At 36.5% G+C, this 21,056-nt stretch overlaps 1 protein-coding gene across 2 annotated transcripts; it reads right to left on the minus strand.

The window, feature by feature from the left end:
• Window positions 1-714: 714 nt before the first annotated feature.
• tex10 (testis expressed 10) lies at window positions 715-20,874 on the minus strand. 2 transcript variants are annotated; one of them, XM_042741094.1, is made up of 16 exons: window positions 20,689-20,874; window positions 20,029-20,240; window positions 19,286-19,794; window positions 18,988-19,197; window positions 17,144-17,390; window positions 16,950-17,062; window positions 16,239-16,498; window positions 16,002-16,140; window positions 15,166-15,335; window positions 14,358-14,535; window positions 9,022-9,110; window positions 8,798-8,931; window positions 2,754-2,834; window positions 2,487-2,656; window positions 1,076-1,286; window positions 715-945 (listed from the first exon to the last, which is right to left on the minus strand). In XM_042741094.1, the coding sequence occupies exons 2-16, from the start codon at window positions 20,209-20,211 to the stop codon at window positions 835-837; spliced, it is 2,805 nt and encodes a 934-aa protein (XP_042597028.1). In that variant the 5' UTR covers window positions 20,212-20,240; window positions 20,689-20,874; the 3' UTR covers window positions 715-834. The 2 variants fall into 2 exon arrangements, with proteins under 2 accessions (XP_042597028.1, XP_042597030.1); XM_042741096.1 differs by lacking the exon at window positions 20,689-20,874 and adding an exon at window positions 20,500-20,627.
• Between the last annotated feature and the right edge of the window lie 182 nt (window positions 20,875-21,056).

Here is a 21,056-nt window from a genome sequence, read left to right on the forward strand (position 1 = left end):
TCTTCTATTCTGAAAGAGTAATTATTTTTTAAACTGGTGAAACGTACACTAACATTCAAAAGATTGGGGTCGGTAAGATATAACTAGTTTTTGTAACTCTTATTCTCACAAAGGCTGCATTTTAACAAAAATACAATAAAACCAGTAATGTTGTGAAATATTATTACAATTTAAAATAACTTTATATTTGAATGTTTTCAAATATAAATGTTCCTGTAATTGGAAAGCTAAATAATTCAGTGTTACGTGATCTTTAGAAATCATTTTAATATGCAGATCTGGTGCTCAAGAAACATTTCTTACTATTATCAATGGAAACTGTAATACATATTTTTGGGATTCTTTAAATAGAAAGTTCAAAAGAACAAAATTTATTTGAAATATATTTTTTTTTTTATAATTGCAAATGGCTTTACTGTCACTGCTGATCAATTTACTGCATCCTTGCTGAATAAAAGTATTAATTTTATTAAAAGAATCTTACAGATCCCAAACTTTTATACAGAAGTGTAAAAAAAAACTTTTCAGAAACTTTTAAACAGCAGATGTCTGTTCCAGTTGCTTTGAGTAAATACCACATTATTTCACACCACCTACATTTCTGTTGATTAGACAAAAACAATAATTATTACAAAAAAAATCCCTCTCCAGACTTGTATTAATGTTTTTTGTAAAAAAAAAAAAAAAAAAAAAAAAGCCAACAATGAAAGAGCCTTATTATTAACTCATTATCACAAGGTTTATTTTTGTAATTTTGTACAAAATAACTGGACTCAGAAAAAGAGAGAACAAAAAAAGAAAAATATTGTAGCAATGAACGCTAATGGTCAGCGATTAATAGATGTCCCTCATGCCCATGTTGGCCCGGTGACCAGACAGCGTGACTCTGTAGCAGTACAACAGGTCAGTCAGCCACTGCTCTCGAGTCTCTCCACCATAGAAATGCTGTAAAACACAAGCACAACAGTCAAAACAGTATCAGGAGCTCAATTCCAAGAGACACAGTATTATAAAATCAATGTTAAGGTAAACATAAGCATATTAGTTCCTCGAGGAGCCGTATGTGTGTTTGTACCGTTAAGTCCTGTATGATATGTTGCAGTAGACTGGCGTTGGCCATCATGTGGTTGCGTAATTGAGTATGCTGAAGAAGTAATGACAAGATCTGTGCCAACACGGGGAGCTCCTCCTCGCAAAGGTCACACACACGTAAAGACTGCAAGACCAATCGCAGCAGCCTCGGTACCATGCTCAACGCGGCAAAACATGCCTCCCACATGGCATCCCTGATGGTGAGACAGACAGACAGAAGCTTTGACAACTCTAGATCACGGATCACCTATTTCTATAACCACAGCCCAGTTTGTAACCAAGACTATGTGCTATGCTATGTGAAATAAGGTGACAAAATGTAATTAATTAATATAAATTGTTACTAAATAAATAATATTATCTAATTATTGTTAATTACATAAATATATTATATAAAATAATTGTAATTAACACATTCTCGTATATTACAGAAACAAAAAAATAATACTTTTCAGCCAGTTCTCAATTCTTTGAACACTTTTTCAAAACTCTTCACAAACTGGATCATTTTCCATTGCTTTTTCACTGAATGCGTTCAGTGATTACATCTTTCAAATTATATGAATTCTTTTCATATTCAGCATACACAACTCAGAAAAACCTTTATGTACCCACAGGCCGATCTGCACATATTTACATATTCTTTTTAAAAACTCTGACACTAAAAAACTGTACAAGACCGCAATTTGCTACATTTCTACAGCAATATCATACTGGAATATGTATTCAAATCTGTTAGTTAGAGTTAGCTGAACAACTACATGTTAGTCTTTCGGTTTCATTACTATCTACACAAAAGGGGAAACGTGGTAATAATTTTGTACTGGAATGTAAACATGGACCATGTAACAAATATTGCAGTGAATTCTAAACAGTAGAGACGTCATTCTTGTTTTGTTAAGTAATTTAACAGGAGAAAACATTGCATGTTATTGTTTTTAGGTCTGTGTTTTCTGGGTGGCAGTGTGTTTGTTGGTTAACAACCTTTGCTAGTGTCATGGAAGAATTACTTCATTTGAATCACGAGTGAAATGTTTTGCTAGTTTTTGTGCATTTTTGGTGTGAAATTTACCGCTGTGCCAAGCTGAAAGTCAGTCAAGAATTTTGAAAAAGTGGCCTAAGTGTTGAGAAATGTTGAAGGAAAAAAATAATAATAATAATTTTGCTGAATGAATAGTTTCCTGACACAATTATTAGGTACATCAAAACTATTAACTTTATTATGATTTTTGTTTATTTACTCTGTTCATGAGAATGCCATTTTTGGACTTTCCCCAGTCGTGTTTCTAACTTCTCTTTGCTGTATTATCATGCAGTCTTTCTTTGTGGTGTAGAAATGTTACTCTATGCAAATATAAGTGAGTGTGTAGGTGTGTGTGTGTTTGTGAGCACACCTCTTGCGGGCGCTCTGCTCCAGTTGTAGCAGCAGACTGAGCATGCTCAAGCAACAGTCAGACAGGAAGTGGAGGAGTGTGTCGCTGGGCAGGAAGTTGACATCCAGTAACCGGGGAACACACCTTAAAATCGCTGCACAAACACAGTCTGGCACCACCACGAGTCCACACTACAAAGAGTTGATGAGAGTGTCACCGCAAACAGTGTCTGGCTCCACTGCCCACTCTTATGCAAAACATTCAGCAGAAAAACACACATTCACTCACCAGATTCTTAATGATGGCGTTCTGTATCACATCAAAACACTGTGCACGAGATCCTAGAGTGTCCAGGCAGTGGCACACCTCCTACAAACACAGTGCAGAAATGGTTAATGCTGCTATGAGTGCCTCCGAATTCTGCATAAATGTGCAATGTTTCATAAATTCATGATGCTACTTTGATTCTGTGTACATGAAATGCAGCACCAATGGAGCGTTTATGTCACATGAAACAGAAATTGTGATCAATGTTGCTTCAATTTTTTGACGTATATATCATATAAGTGTAGCAGCTTATTGAATGAAAAATAGGCAGGACTTTATTTTGTCCATAAAAAATTTATTGGATCATAGAAATTGGGTGTTGCAAGCAAATTAGGCACCTTTTTTTTTTTTTTTTTGAAAAGGATGTACATGGATAAATAATTTATGATAATGACTACAATATTCCAAAATAATTAAATAAATAGTCAATTTTAATTTGAAATTAACCTTAACTTGGTCTTTCACATTTATTACAATTCAAAGTTAAAAAAATATATACTCTTATATATACACATAAAATATGAAGTCATATTAGAGAATACATTTTTATTAAAAATAAAAACATAAGAAATTAATAATAAATTTGAAAACATACAGCGTCATTGTAAATAGAAATGTGAAATTATAAAGCATGTTTTAGTAAAATAAAAAACAATGAAATATATCTTGATTATAAACAGAAATGATACATTTCTTTTGAAATTATATGTAGATAGATAGATAGATAGACAGATAGACAGACAGACAGACAGATAAATAGACAGATAGATAGACAGACAGACAGACAGATAGATTGACAGATAGATAGACAGACAGATAGATAGACAGACAGATAGATAGATAGACAGACAGATAGATAGATAGACAGATAGATAGATAGACAGATAGATAGACAGACAGACAGACAGATAGATAGACAGATAGATAGACAGACAGACAGACAGATAGATAGACAGATAGACAGATAGACAGATAGATAGATAGATAGATAGATAGATAGAATAATAGACAGACAGATAGATAGACAAATAGATAGATGATAGATAGACAGACAGACAGACAGACAGACAGATAGATAGACAGATAGATAGACAGATAGACAGACAGATAGATAGACATATAGATAGATAGATAGACTGACAGACGATAGATAGATAGACAGACGATAGATAGACAGATAGATAGATAGATAGATAGATAGACAGACAGACAGACAGACAGACAGATAGATAGACAGATAGATAGACAGACAGACAGACAGATAGATTGACAGATAGATAGACAGACAGATAGATAGACAGACAGATAGATAGATAGACAGATAGATAGATAGAACATACGGGCATTAAATACGGGTTATAAACCGATATTTTATTCATCATGCCCATGTACAAAATAGTCTGAAATTAATTTCTGCATTGAACCAAACATTTATAAAAAATAAATAAATAAAAAAAATCAAGCCAAAGGCTAGGTAAAAGGACTAAACAGATTTTAGGAACATAAGTCATCTTCAGAGAAGAGTCATTTTACAGACTGAAAGCTGACAGAGAGACTTTTTCCCATCTCATTCTACAAACAACCTTTGAATTATATATCACAACATCTTAACATCTGACACACACGCAGTTTAGGTGAGTCAAAAATAAATCCCTGGTCCCAGACAAAAGAGAAATCTGCAGAGAACAAAGACTCCTATAGCACCACACACACACTCATATACAGTGACAGGCTCAAAGGGTTGTACCTCGCTGCTACGGCCGGGCTGTCGTAATGGAAGCTGACACTGGACAGATTAGCGATGCCCTGCCACTCTCTGAACTGATATTTTATGAGCACAAACAATAAATAAGTGTGTGTGAAAAAAAATCTAATAGTGCTAATAGTATTAGAGCAGATTAGATTAAACGGATGAAGGCGGAGCTGAATGTCATTCAGAGCAGGTTATTATCAGACATTAATCAGGCTAACAGTGTTAAGAACACATTACGCATGCTTTAGATTAGAGACGCCTGATTGGCAATAAAGGAATGGACCCCCAGCAGCCATACGCTCTCGCTCTCTTTCTGTCTCTCACACACACACACCACTCAAACTTAATTTGATGCTAATTGCCAAGGTATATATCTGAGAAACAGTAGGTGGGAATTTTCTTTAAGAGTGTGATGTGAAATCCCAATAGGATTAGGACACTTTTTAACACATTTCTATGTTTTAGCACATTAGGATTTCTCAGCAGAGCTGTAATTTAAAAAGGTGCTAAAAATTACTTTAAATATGCATACTAAAATTGCTATTGTTCTTATTTACTTTATAACATATTCTAGCAATGTAAACGTAATAAAAAAAATGTAATATATATATATATATATATATATATAGACAATCACACACACAGATATTATTATTATTATATTAGATTATATATTTACATTTAGTAGACATTTTTATCCAAAGCGACTTACAAACAAGGACAATAGAAGCAATCAAAATAACAGTAACAATATATAAGTGCAAATGACAAGTCTCAGTTAGCTTAACGCATTACACGTAGCAAGGTTTATATACACACACACACACACAAAAAGAAAAAGTAATAGGGTAAACGTACATATATACAAGTATATATTAATTATTTATTAGATTATTCGATTATATATTAATTATATAGCCTTTCAGACTCATTTTATAAATTCTACATACAGAGCTGTAAAAAGTTGCTAAATATTGCTTTAATAATAATAATAATAATAATAATAATAATAATAATAATAATAACAACTTGGTGTTTCATATTCCAGCAATGTTAATGCATAATATGTGACCCTGGACCACAAAACCAGCCGTAAGGGTCAATTTTTTGAAATTAAGATTTATACATCATCTGAAAGCTGAATAAATAAGATTTCCATTGATGTATGGTTTGTTAGGATAGGACATTATTTGTCCGAGGTACAACTATTTGAAAATCTGGAATCTGAATGTGCAAAAAAAAAAAAAATTGTCCTAATTAAGTTCTTAGAAATTCATATTACCAAACAAAAATTAAGCTTTGATATATTTACAATAGGAAATTTACAAAATATCTTCATGGAACATGATTCTTTACTTAATATCCTAATGATTGTTGGCATAAAATAATTTTTTACCAATACAATATATTTTTGGCCATTGCTACAAATATACCCCAGCGACTTAAAGGAATACTCCACCCCAAAATGAGAATTTTGTTATTATTATTAACTTACCCCCATGTCGTTCCAAACCCCTAAAAGCTTTGTTCGTCTTCGGAACACAATTTAAGATATTTTGGATGAAAACTGGGAGGCTTGTGACTGTCCCATAGACTGCCAAGTAAAATACACTGTCAAGGTCCAGAAAAGTATATTTCATCCAAAATATAGTAAATTGTGTTCCAAAGACGAACAAAGTTTTTACTGGTTTGAAACGACATGGGGTAAGTAATTAATGACAAAATTTTCATTTTGGGGTGGAGTATCCCTTTAAGACTGGTTTTGTGGTCCAGGGTCACATATAAAAAATCTAAAATAATCTAAAAAGAAAATGTAATAGCTATATACATACATAAATATATATGCAATTAACTTGTATTCTCTTTCTCTCTCTATATAAATATCCAGTTAATGTAACTGCAATTTTATATATATATATATATATATATATATATATATATATAAATTCAATAAATAGTTTTCAATATTATTTAATATCTCCATTTTTTTTTTCAAGGTTGAAAGTGTAATCAATATGTACCAAAAGTTTTAATTAGCCAAAGTGCTAAATGTGTTTTTGAACAGTGATTTTTTTTATTTTTTTTGTTAAATATAATTTCTAATTAAGCACAAGTTAAGTGATTAAGTTGAGAGAAAGTGTTTCCTGTGTGTGTGTGTACATGAGGAGGGAAATAGGCTCTTTTCCTCATTAAGGCCCATTATTCTCCATCAGCCTCACCTGCTGGCATCATCTCCCCAGTCACTCCTCATTAACGTATCTACGGTGATGCCAGCCGCTCCTCTACACCTTTACTGGCTGATTGACTTGGACACAAAAAATGAAAGTCCAGAGAAAATTGCATAGAGGAATTATCTGTGCTTGTAGTAAAAGGAGGGGGGCAGTGAGAGTCAGCCCCTGGCCTGAGGGTGTGGTTTTGTTGGGTTTTAATTTCCGTGTAAAATGTCAGGCGGTGATGGTGTCCGCTGGCTGGCATTAGCATTTGCTTTAGCCAGGAGCGCTCTGATAACCAGCCCTTATTGAAATATGGAGACACCTAGTCACCTACAACAGTTGCATGTGATAAACCGATAAAAAATGCCCAAGGAAAAAATTAAACAATACCCTTACTACCAAGACCCTGATGCCTGATGCCACATGAACTATTTTAACGATGTCCTTACTACCTTGACTTTGAATGTGGTAGTTGCCTTGCTGTCTATGAAGGGTCAGAAAGCTCTCGGATTTCATCAAAAATATCTTAATTTGTGTTCTGAAGATGAACGAAGATCTTACAGGTTTGGAACGACATGAGGTTGAGTAATTAAGTTTCAGATAGAATTTTCATTTTTAGGTGAACTGTCCCTTAATGTTCATCTAGTTTTGACATGTAATGCAAAAGAGTGCAAAAGTCTTAGAGTTTTCCCTCTGAAAATGTCACTTCAAAGTGTCAGTGCGATTATGGGTTGTAATTTTAACACATTAATTTAGTGTTTTAATTATAAAAATAAACACTAATAATATTGCAATTTACCATGCCATCTGACTAAAATATTTCTTGGCTTGAAGCTTGAAGTTACATGTTTCTGTAAGACAATGGAACAAATGCAATGGTTTTGGGAAACATGTTCAAAGCTGAATTAATTTTGAAAATTAAATTACATTTTGACAGCCTCTTACAAAAAACCCCCAAAAAACTAAGTACTCTGCAAAATAAAATAACTTTTTAATGATTTTTCAATGATTTTGTTCCATATTTACTAACAGCTTGCACCAGCACAAACATTGGCATTAAAATAGTTCAGTCATGATTTACTAGTGAAGAATTAGCACTGAAAAGGCGTGGACAGTTATTTTTGCATCTGACCTTACTGAATATGGATTTGTAGGAGTTTCCTTTTCAGATACAAAATTTATGGGAGGAGAGTATTAAAATGAATCATGTTTGTATATTGTACATGCTTACACTGAATAAACATGTCAAAAAAAAAAAAAAATTCATACAACGTGATTTATTAACGTTTGCGCTCAACAAATTACTGGTATTTGCGACTTTATTTAATGCCCAAAAAAGCATGTCTTAAACTATTTTGCGCCTGTGTTGTAAGTAGATCACCCGCACTTGATGACATCGGCTCTGGTTATTTGTGACTACGTAATTTGTGCTGCGCTTGGTAAATTGCATTGCTTGATATGTAAATGATATTTTGCGCCTGTGTTCTTTAAAGTAAAGTGTCCATCGGCACTGTTTTGGAATTGCGCTCTCTTGCTAATTTGCCCTGTTTAGTAAATCTAGCCCTTTGTCTTTTACAATAATGTGATGTCTTTGAATAAAATTTTTTCATTTTCTGCAGTATTTGGGATCTTTTCTCAGAAAACCTTCATATATGCGTTTAACTGTGACAGAAAAATTAGTTGATTATTCGATGCTAAAAATGTTGTTTTGTGCCAGGTGAAAATACAGTGTAATGCATCTAACCAACAGCAGACAGACAAGCGGACTGACACTAAAGCAACTAAATGATTGACATGAGCCAGACTAGCTGACAGAGCAGATGCGAGAAGACAGAGACGCTCACAGGGGACAGAGTGGATGACAACAGGATTAGAAACATACGCCAGCGACTGACAGCAGAACAACTGACATAACACAAGTTGTTGGAGTGACTGAAGGTGGAGTAAGAGACTGGCAGATAAGAGAGAGAGAGAGAGAGAGAGAGAGAGAGAGAGAGAGAGAGAGAGAGAGAGAGAGAGAGAGAGAGAGAGAGAATCACCTCCACTACATCCCAATGGTGAAGGAACTGCTCCAGGGTGGTAGCGAATACGCTGAGCGGCGAGAGTGTGGAGGAGGGCAACAGGCCGTCTTCATCTGTGTCCTGCAGGGCCTGCAGCATCTCAGAGGAGAAACCTGAAGCACAGGATCATGGGAATACCGCTTTATCAATATCAAGTATGCCGTCAGTACTCATATCATTGAATGTGATGTGTGTGTGCGCACCTGTTAGTGTAGTGAAAAAGAAACTGAGATAATCTACATCCTTCACCGGCACATCCTGTGAACTGTTCGACCAGCCACTCAGAGGAGACCTGCGGGGAAGCACACATGCATTACTGTGCAGTGGTCCGGCACTGATCCGCTCTCCCGTTACACATCACACACTGTACTTGAGTGTGTGCGTGTGGTGAGAATGTCAGTCTAAAAATACTGGCCATCTGAGCTCCTACATTTCCTTTGAAATCAACCTCCCGCCACAAACACCCTCACCTTCAGCGAAAGAGAACACTCACAGTATTAAGGATACGCTGAGGTCATCCCTACAATGTGACAGACAACACCTACTGTTCCTTAAGATTTTAAAACATTCCATGAAACTCCTTAAAACTCCACCTATTGAATCAAACAACACTTCAACCCATCATAAATACATACATATTTTTTGTAAGGATGATTTTAGTTTTTTTAAGACAAAACTAATTTAGACTTTAAATATCCATTATTTATCTAGAATATTAATATTGGTGCATGGTTAGCATCCACAGTAGAAAAACACTGACAATTATATTCAGCATTTTTTATTAAAAAAAAAAATATTCTGATGGATGCATTAAATCAATCAAAAGTGGCAGTAAAGGTGTTGACATTGTTACAAAATATTTGTTTTTTCTGTTATTCATTAAACAAAAGCCTTTAAAAAATGCATCACGGTTTTAATAAGTACAACTACTGTCATTAATAAGTAGTAGTATTTCTTGGGCAGCAAATGATCATTTTAGAAGGATTTCTAAAGGATCAAGTCAGTTGAAAATTAATTTTTGCCATCACAGGCAAATATATAAATTACAAAAATTACACTATATTCAAATAAAAAACAATTACTGTATTTTTCTGTATTTTTGATCAAACAAATGCAGCTTTGGTGAGCATAAGAAATGTCTTTTAAAAACACTTTTAAACAATAAAGTTTAAGTACATAATTTAGCAGCACAGAACAGAACAAGGCATTGGAAAAAAACAGGAAAAAAGTAAATGTTTCCACAAGGAAGCCAAACTATTAACAGCTATTAACTATAAACTGTTTCTTCGCATTAAGCCGAGATATAAAAAAATTTTAACATCAAAATAATTCACCTTTAAACTATGAAATGTTGCCAAATGAAGTAGGAGCAGCTGTTGTAGACATTTTCTCAGCTGGTTCATAACAGTTAAAGCCTGCATATCACCCAGAAAATTGCTGTAAACAAACACAGAGTGCAGGAGAACCAAGAGGTCGCAGCCAAAACTTCAGGTCAGTCCATCACAGGCTCCATGTGTTGCTGTGCTTCTAGATGTGTGTTCAAGAACTTGATGGCAAGATATTGTCAGAATTGATCAGGCTTTTCTGAGAAGGAAATCAGAGAGAACCAGTGTGCGTGCGTGCGTGCGTGCGTGCGTGCGTGCGTGTGTGCCTGTGTTAAAGCTATTCAAGGACAATCCACACAGTCTTATGATTCTCTCTTATAGATGTGGATCAGGCTCGAGGCCAATAAAGTGAATGAATATCTGATCTTTTACTTGTTTTGATTTCATTTCTCTTGTGATTGTGGAATGAACATGTGCTGGACTTCCTTAATACATACTGATTGGCTCATTTCCCATCAACCCATTAGTAAAAAGAAGCTAGACAGACACACACACACACACACACACACGGAAAGATGCACCAAGGAAAAAATCCTACTGTTCATTGTATCTTTCTGTGTGCCAACCACACACACACTCTATCGCTATACTATTAACCATTCTTGTCTAAGTTTAGCAACACTTTCAGAACCCAATGGCCACCATTCCAAACTCTTTAAGAGTTAATCGTTTCGCTGATGTGATCAAAGCTAAATTCTTGTGAAGGACAGAATGTTCGGTTCATGTTGTTCTGAGTATTGGCTCTCTTAACGCCATGTCACACAGTTCTGCCATGAACAGAAGAGGTCTTAAGTGATGCTTCACTTATCAAACAGGAATCCTGTCATGGGGCCAGACTTTTTCAAAAGTGCAGTCGGTGTGAATTCACTTGCCGAGCATTTGTTTTGGAATTTTGGTGCGGCTCTGAGCAGGAAACTTAATAATCATTCCATGTTTTGTCAAAAGAGTAATACTGCCCTCTGTAGGTGTTTGAACACATTTAGCCAAGAGAGACCAGAGGAAAGGCAGTGTATCCAAGATACACTCACACACGTCACTCGGGGACTCAAAGTCACACACTCAGTGTGTTCTCTCAAACATTGCTCCCATTAGGATTTGAAGGGAAACCACAAATATAAGAGTGGCTTTAGGCAAGTGACTATAAGAAAAGCAATGGGGACACAGCATGTCACAAAGACACACACGCAGGCACACACACACCCTAAGGCCCTCAGCATGCAGAGGAACTCACAAAAGAATATTGTGTCAATCTATCATCCATGAAAAATTAACAGTATGTTGATTTCTCATCCTGCAACAACTCAACTAGTAAAAAAAATAAAAAAATAAAAAATAAAATTAAGTTTTAGCATTTTAAGTGCTTTAACTAATTGTATTTCAGTTAGTGGTCAAGGCAACATTTAGAATGTTTTTAATGTTTAGGTTTTATATATAATATGTAATTCCAGCTTTATTTCAATTAATGAAAAAAAATCTAATAGTTTTATTTAACAATAACAACATTACTGAGGCATCAGTATCTAAATAAAAAAGCTGAACTTTTTGTAAATGCATACTGCACTGGCTACCAATAGCTGCTTGCATAAAATTCAAGGTACTGATGTTTGCCTATAAAACCACTGGCACTGCACTCCTTTACCTAAATTCACTACTTCAGACGTATGTGCCCTCTAGAAGGTGGCATTCTTCAAGTGAACAGCACATTGTAGTGCCATTCCAAAGAGGAACAAAATCACTTTCACAGACCATCTAATCATTTGTAAGTCGCTTTGGCTAAAAGCATCTGCTAAATGACTTAATGATTTGTAAGTCGCTTAGCCATCTTCAAGAAATCTAAGTCTCTGCTTGATTTCTCACATAACAGAACAACAAATCTGTTGTTTTTACAGCAACCAGTCTGGTTTCAGAAGCGGACATTCAACAGAGACTCAAAATGCCCCCTGCTCTTTCAGCTGTTGAACTCCCTAAAACTTTCTGAAAAAGAGTGGATTCCAAATCATTCCAGAATTCTTCTGATTCTGATTCAATACTTGCCTTTCTCATCTTGCACAGATAGATCCTTCTTGGAGAGGTGAACTTATTTTGACATGGTTAACCACCAGATCCTCCTGTCAACCCTATTGGCAAAGGGCATCTCAGGAACCGCACTCCAGTGGTTTGAGTCTTACCTCTCAGATAGGTCCTTCTTGGAGAGGTGAGGTGTCCAAGTCGCATTATCTAACTACTGAGGTGCCTCAGAGCTCAGTTCGTGGACCACTTCTCTTCTCTGTCTACATGTCATCAGTAGGTTCTGTCATTCAGAAACATTGCTTTTCATATCACTGCTATGCTGATGACACTCAACTCTACCTCTCATACCATCCTGATGATCCGATGATAGCTGCTCACATCTCAGCTTGTCTAACAGACATTTCTTGCGGGATGAAGGACCATCACCTTTAACTCAACCTTGCAAAAACAGATCTGCTTGTGGTTCTATCAAACCCATAATTTCATTACAATTTCACCATCCAGTTAGGCACATCAACCATAACCCCTTCAAAAACAGCCAGAAATCTTGCAGTTATGATTGATGATCAGCTGATTTTCTCAGACCACATTGCTAAAACTACTCGGTCCTGCAGATTTGCTTTATTCAACATCAGGAAGATCAGGTCCTTTTTTTCGGGAACATGCTTCACAACTCCTTGTTCAAGCTCTTGTTCTGACCAGGCTGTACTATTAGCCTGTTCTATCAAACCTTTACAATTAATCCAGAACGCGGCAGCAAGATTAATTTTTAATGAGCTGAAAAGAATGCACATCACACCTCTGTTAGGCAATTTGCACTGACTACTAATAGCTGCTCGCATAAAATTCAAGGCATTAATGTTTTCCTACAAAACCACCACTGGTTCTGCAGTGTGCCATCCCAAAGAGGCACAAAATCACTTTCACTGACTTTTACATTAAATGTTCCCTCCTGGTGGAATGACCTGCCCAACTCAATCCGAGCAGCTGAGTCCTTAGCCATCTTCAAGAATCGGCTAAAAAAACATTTCTTACACCTTTATTTGACCATCAAACAATACCAAAAAAAAGAAAAGAAAAAACAAAAACAAACATACAAAAAAAAAAAAAACTGGTCCCTTTTAAACTTGCACTCTATTCATTTACTAACTGCTTGTTTTCTTAAAAAATAAATAAATAACACTAGCTTCTCTATTCTTTTCTAATCCAATCTTTTTCCTTTTAATTAATAAAAAAATAAAAAAAAAAAAAAAAACTACATCAAAATCTTGCTCTATCCATTCTTTTTCTATTCCATCCATTTTAATTTTATTTATTATAAAATATATATAAATATACATATATATAAAAAACCTTGCTACGTGTACTTCGTTAGGCTAACTGAGACTTGTTATAGCACTTGCATATCATTGCTCTTTTGTTGATTTTGATTGCTTTCGTTGTCCTCATTTTTAAGTCGCTTTGGAAAAAAGCGTCTGCTAAATGTAAATATACTAAAGTCAGCAATAACTCAGAATATTCTAAACTTACTGCAGTACGACCTCTGCCTCACTGCTCAGTGACTCCTGGCTCTGTTCCACCACATTATGGCCAATCACGGTTAATGACCAGTGGTCACGGCAAATCAGAGTTAAGTGGGAGAATTGGCCATCCTCTGATCGTGCCGTACAGCGCTTGGCTGTCTCTGATTGGTTAAATTGTTTGATTCTATTAGCAGTGAAAACTCTGAGACTGCTGTCTCCTCTCGGCAGTCGTAGAAAACAGAGTCACATTTTAAACATATCAGTCAGATGCAGACAGATACTCCCCTCCAGGGCCAGTCTTGGTCAAACATAAACTATTACATGTATTCTTCCATTTTAGCAAGTATTATGTGAAGTAGCGCTTGATATATTAGTCCCCTAATTTTCAAGATACCTTTCTGGTTTGAATGCTGCCCTAAACGGTGAAACAGCTTACTCGGTTTAAAAAAAAAAAGTGTATGTCTTGTAACAATACCACACATGGATCTTTTTTTTCCCTAGCTTTTTACACCAATGCCCTGTACCCCATGGGAAACTAGATCTCTGATGTCCCAGAGCGGAACACTGGAAGCAGACTTTAGGACTGCATTAGTGCACGGTGATGTGTCATAACCCTCATACCTCAGGTGTATGGTGCGTATTAGCATGGTGGCCAGGCTAGCCGACACTCTCCCAGTGTTGCAGACCTGACTGAGACATGCCAGAAGCTCTGCGGGAAACGTTGGCAGGAAATGGAGAATCTGAACCAGCCTCTTCTGGGACTCCACAGGTAACACCACCACACAGCCCTCCTGTGGATCTACAAAGTGAGACATGCATATGAATCACACAGATGAACATAAACAGAGAAGTGTTAATATAATAGATCTGCTCAGCTTGGAAACGTTTTACAACAAACTATCTACAAATAATGCTAACCACATTTTTAATTAAAAAAAAAAAAAAAAAAAATTGTTTATTTTTTTTAACCTTAAAAATTCCTGGCCCATGGTGAATTACCATTGGGGTTCCACAGCTCTATTTTGAGATAGATTATTCATTCTGAATGTGAAACTTGAGAAAGGAAAGAACTCCCCCTAGTGACAGATTTATGTATCTGCTAAAGCTCAACCATGAGGGAATGAATGTCTCTGAAAAAGAGAGGGAGAAAAAAGCAAGAGAGAAAGCGTTTGTCCTGTCAGTGATCACAGATAGACAGACATTATTAGCTGCTGACGCACGCTGCTGATGTCATGAGTGCTAACACACACAAAGAGAGCGCTGTGCTCCCGAAACACAAAACTACAGAGAACTGATATCACACTCAGAACCGGAGACGCCACCACTCTAATGCTCACCCTGACTACCGCCCAATCTCTTACACAAGACTCTTTCGAGCACACACACGTTATCGTATGTTAGACAGTTGTTTGTCAGTATATATTCTTACCATAAATACTGCAGGCATTTTTCTGAAGACTCTGCAGAAGGTCTTTATTGGCCCTCGCGGCAGCTGGATGGATCGTCTCCAGCAGTTGTGCTGAGAGCTGAGGATTCCTGCTGCCCAGCTGAACCAACTGCACCGGCAGTGACGCCAGCCAACGCGCCAGAATCCTGCTCCTGAAAGAGAGGGAGACTTCAGACTCATCGTATTGTCATAAGGTTCATTTCTAGACTCAAAAAAATAAAAAGTCATTTCACTTAAATACAATTCCTTTCACAAACAAACCTGGACAAACGGGGAAAAAAGGCAAAATTATAAGACTAAACTAAAAAGACAGACTACACAAAATAAATATATATAGATTAATATTGTGAAACAAAAACAGTAATACTGTGAAATATTATTACAATTTAAAATACCTGTTTTCTATTTCAGTACATTCTAAAATTTAATTTACTCATATGATGGCTCAGATGAATTTTCAGCTGCCATTAATCCAGGTTTTAGTGTCACATGATCTTTCAGAACTAATTCTAATATGATTCAGTGCTCAAGAAACATTTTTTGTTATTATCAATGTTGAAAACGGTTGTGCTGCTTTATATTTTTGTCAAATCACATATAAAACAGAAATCTTTTGTAAATGTCTTTCTGGTCACTTTTCATTAATATCCAATATTCTTGCTGTATAAAATTTGTAATTTCTTGTAAAAAATCGTATTGAACCTAATCTAAATGGTAAAGTGTGTACATAAATAACATAACCAGAAAGGCCAGAAAACACTGATGTTAAAAAAATTAGAGCGATCAGGGCCAGGCAAAAATGGTTGGTGGGTACCTACCGGGCAATATGAGGGTGGTTCTGATGCTCTTGAATGTAGAGCTGACTGAAAAAGCGCAGCAGCAAAGTGCGGACGTTCACAGCCAGGTTCCTCTGCTGGTACTGCACAAACACAGCCTGCAGGAGATCATCTGTCACCACTGAAAACAAAACACAAACATGAACATTTTAAATTTGGCAGACCTTTATTAAAAAAAAAACAACAACAAAAAAAAAAAGTAAAGAAAACCGGCCTCACCGCGGCTGCGCTGGGTGACAATCATCCTCCACACCACCTCTAGTAAGGCTGCCAGGTGCTTTGAGCTCAGCTTGCCCCCACTGGACAATGTCTCCCTAATAAATCCCCTGATTGGTCCGAGCCAGTCAGCATCTTCGGCTTCTACGTGATCCTGGCCCCTAAGACTGAGTGTCACCATAACTTGGCACAATGTCACGTTTAGGGCCAACGGTTCCACATTGCCGCCAGCAACCGTTCCAGCTGCTACCTGCTGCCTAATCCTGAAGACAAATTAGAGAGATAATAACCCCCTTATAGATCAACAGTTCCCAGTCGCTTTTGCATTAGAAAACTTCCAAGGGGGATGCAGGATTAAAATGATTTCTGTTAATATTAGTAGTAGTAATAGTAATAGTAGTAATTAACATATGATCATTACTTTAAGTAAAAAGCTCAGGTTGCTTTGAATACGATTTATAGAGTGTAATTTACTTTAATGGGTAATTGGGTCATTTGTTTAAAGTGGGTAAATGGGTGTATCTGTTTGTTTTGTTTATAAAATGTGACATGCTTTAAATAAAAGACAAACAATTTAAAACGCTAGACAAAAAAAACATAAATTAACATTCAAGTACATACAGTTCTTGAAACTTCTGAAATGTGGTTCATTCATTTACATATACCAAAACACTCTCGGTTTCCATTAATAAATCATGTGGACTTTTTGGTCACCTCTTTCCATCAGCTTTCTTCTTGTGTCTTGCCACCTCCAGCAGGCCATAGGGGAAGTTCTTCATGAAGTGGTGTTTGAAATCTGTCAGGTATGAATTCCGGAACCAGGCGTCCTGCAGGGTACAGCAGAAATAGGGTTTATGTGATATTTATGTGTGGTTTATGTGGCTATATAACATTTTAAGTGCATGTACCAGTATGTCCTGTTGATCTCTCTGTGGGGTAAGTCTTCTCAGTAACTGCAGTATGGTGAGGATCTGGAACATAAGAGCCATGGCCTCTGCTGAGAGCAGGTGGCCACTGTCTGTCTGCACATGATCTCCACCTGCCGCCTCCACCCAGATCTCCAGCATCAGAGGCACCAGGGTTCCTGCAAAGCCCTGCACCGTCTCAGCCGAACAGAGTTCCTTATTCATTCCAGCCCCTGCCTTAGAGTCCGGCCTGCAAAAAACCAACATAACTAGAGCTGTGTACTGTAAACAAATGGGCTTTCTGTCTTTTGATCTAACTGAAAAGAGTACAAAAAGTCTCAGCGATATAATGGGACTAAAAAAGCAGTACAATACTGTTGTGCAAATTTTGTTACCTGACCATGATATCATTGGGTTGCTATTCAGGACAGCTTGCCAGTTTAGGCAGTCTGACATTCGGTTTTATTCTGTAATTTGTAATACATCAAATCCAGATGGGTTGACAAACCTCCTCTAGTTCAAATAGCAGAGCATGGAGCAAACAAAAATGCGAATCTTGAATGCAGTGCAAGTCACTTTGGAAAAAAAGTGTCTGCTAAATGCATAAATGTAAATGTTAATTGCTAAATTAGTGCAGGCGTGACAAATAACTGTCGCAAATAAACATTTGCAACAATTATTTAAAATTTTATATATATATTTTTTGTGAGCAAATATGCGGTTTCATCAGTGAGAATGCAGTTAGCTGAGGTCATAATGAATACTTTTTCTGTTATTTGATTTTTTATGAATTGGGAACCATTTATCACACTGTTTACCTATATTGACCCATTTACCAAGTTACCAGGTGCTGGCATTGTACTGAAGACAAATTTTTGGTATTCCCTGTTCTATACAAAAACATATAGCTAGCTACAGACATTTAAACTTAACTATATAAACCAGAGGTACCCAAACTTTTTACTATAGAAAGCCTAAATCAAACTTGATAGAGCGTGATGGAGCAAAAAAAAAAGTTGCATTACATCAAAACTTTAGCTATAAGGAAGTTTATTAAAGAGAAAGTGGTTAATCCTGATTCCTTTTAATTTATTATTTAAATATGACATTAAAAAAATTGCTTTGCAATGTGCCATTTCACTGTACAACAAACCTTGCATTCAATATGCATAAACAATATTAAATTTGTAAAACAATTTTCTTAACAAACTTAATGCTTGTCTCTGTGCCACTCCCTAAATCTCCCCATTATTGTCTGTTCACTCAGAATAAAGAATAGCATCTCAAAGTAAATTTAGTTTTTTGATTAAATTAATATATTCTCTACATTTACAATATAAAAATAAGACAATTAAAGGCTAAAACCAAAATATAAATTAGAAATTGATAAATGGACTTTTTTATTTATTTGTGATATACTGCAAAAGCCAGAACCAATGGCATAAAGAGTGTGCCGTAGTGATGACACATGTTATCGTGTGACTCTTTTACTAGGTGTTTTGAAGGCAGATCAACGTTCGCGATGAAAAAAAAATATGTGCAAACTGTAATGAAGCATAGATCAGTTAGCTCCTCACTATCCACGCTGAAGCTGAGATCGAAAGCTTAAGTGAAAGTTAACGTGCCTAGCGTTTTCGACTCATACATTACACGTCACATCCTGATGTCATGTGTCATTACGAGACCTTTATGGGTTGTGTGTGAACGCACGCACAGATTCCGGAAAATCACTGGCAGTGTGAATGAACCAAAATATAACGATCCGGGAACAACTGCCGGGACACATTACCCGTGTATTACCCGGAATCTCAGTGTGAAAGGGGCTCTACTTTAACAATTAAACATACCTCAGCCGATAAGTGGAATGTGGGGTGGGAACGGCTCCAGAATTTTCAAACACTTGGATCCTGCCCTTGCCAAAGACATGCTCCTCCCAACTCACATCCACAGATGTCACCGAGCCTTTCTCTCCAGCCCACATTCCAAGGCCAATCATGCTGGTCACACCTTCCTCCAGAGGTCTTTCCTCAACAACTGCCTGCAGAAAACTCCCCAACCTGAACAAATACACAAATTATTAATAAATGATAAGATATCAAATGACACAGAAAGAATGAACTGAATTTTATTTTATGAATGCAACACCTGAGCAGCACAGTGAGTCTCCATTGTTGTGCTGTTACAGAGCGATTCGTGCTGATAGTCAGAGAAAAGCTCCCTTTCCCAGATTTATCCTGCCCTGTTCCAGCTTTTCGCTTCTGGGATATGAGCTCTAGAAAATTTGTCAGAAGAACCGTATGCTTCTGAGAAAGAAGTCCAGGATAGTGCTCCAGCAGCACATCCAGGACCTTGAGAGCATCTTCCTGGATTGCTTCTGAGATGTGAGTCATGGCACAAGTGAGGTGTGCGCTGAGCAGAGGGAAGAAGGGAGCTACACGTTCGGCGGAGATGCACTGAGCGATGAAACGCAGCAGACGCACTGCAGCTGCTCGCACAGAGCCATCTTTATCAGTGAAGAGTGCTGCCACCTCAGAGAGCACCGCTGATGCATGCAGCTCAATCAGAGTAGGCTGAGCTGACAGCAACTCCCGCAAACCCACCAGAGCTCCCTGCTTTATGTTACTGTTGATGTGGTGTAGCTTGGACAACAGATCCTGAGAGAGTGAAAAAAAAGTTCCAGTTACTCCAGTTGTGCAACTGTCAATGCAGAGGAGTCTAAATAAAGGTGCATTTTTACAATATTATGTTACATTGAGCATTACACTGTTATTCATTTGATCGATGCATTGTTTCATCATTGAATTCATATTGATGTATTTTTACACCCCATAATAATCCACTAAAAGATAAAGATCAGTGAAAAGTGTGACATTGTGTGTTTTATGTACCTTAATGTCGAGCTGCCTGTGCGATGTTGGTCCTGAATCCGCATGCTTTAGCTGCTCTGGTAAATGGATAGCTTTTGATCTGAAGCTGACGTTTGTTGCATTGTCTGCTTTTGGCTTCTTTTTGCCAATCTTTAGCTGAATCTTCTGGAAATCGCCTTGCCTTTTTTGCTTTTTCGTTTTCATTCTTCAATCGTTAAAGAAAAAAAAAAGAACTGGAAGAAAAACAAAGCAACAGTAATATGGATTTCGCATTATTAAATTAAAATGTACATTTTAGAATAAATAAACATCACCTTCAGAATTCTTTAGTTAAGCTATTCACTAAAAAAATCGATATACAAAAATGGAAGCAAGAAAATGTGAAATTACACCAAACAAAATATGCAACGTTTGATCCTTCTCCAGCTTTTTACAAAAAGCCCCAACTTCACAATTACAACATTTCAAATAAGTATATATATATATACATACACAAGCGCGCGCTGTAAACACATTACACGTTTAATAACGTACGCATGGCATCTGACATTTGCACGTATGCATAAGCGTGGATGCACGCTGGCATAATTATCAGCGATTAACCCCACTGCACATCATTTACTCTGCTTAAAAACAATACCACAATAAAACTAAGACTACAGATTCATTTATTTCACTGACCACAGATAATCACTCGTGCTGCTGTTGGGCCATTAGGGGTCCATCAACCTCTGTTGAAAAAATACTCCGGCTAAACAGATGCCTGATTAAATTTAACACGGCAGCATTTTTATTTCAGTGTTTGCTAAATAAATACAGATATCTAAGCACTTACAATATATTTTAATTTTATTTAAACATCTATATAGATACTGCAAATTAGTCACAAATCAAGATTGTACGGCAGTCTTTGTCGGGAGTCGAACAAAGCTCGCTTCAGAATAAAGGTTTTGGTTCCATTCCAGTTGTCTTTACTTATGTGTGTTAATAAACTCCAATAATTTCATACTTATGTAATAGTAGACGATATCAACGACAGCAATGATTGA

The sequence above is a fragment of the Cyprinus carpio genome, chromosome B16 (assembly GCF_018340385.1).
Source record: "Cyprinus carpio isolate SPL01 chromosome B16, ASM1834038v1, whole genome shotgun sequence".
Taxonomy (NCBI): Eukaryota; Metazoa; Chordata; class Actinopteri; order Cypriniformes; family Cyprinidae; genus Cyprinus; species Cyprinus carpio.

Coding starts and splice junctions, on each gene's coding strand:
- tex10 (XM_042741094.1), bottom strand. CDS start 20,211: ATGAAAACGAAAAAGCAAAAAAGGCAAGGCGATTTCCAGAAGATTCAG. Junction 19,795..20,028: donor ACAGGCAGCTCGACATTAAG/GTACATAAAACA, acceptor TCACTCTCTCAG/GATCTGTTGTCCAAGCTACA. Junction 14,536..15,165: donor AAATGCCTGCAGTATTTATG/GTAAGAATATAT, acceptor CTCACTTTGTAG/ATCCACAGGAGGGCTGTGTG.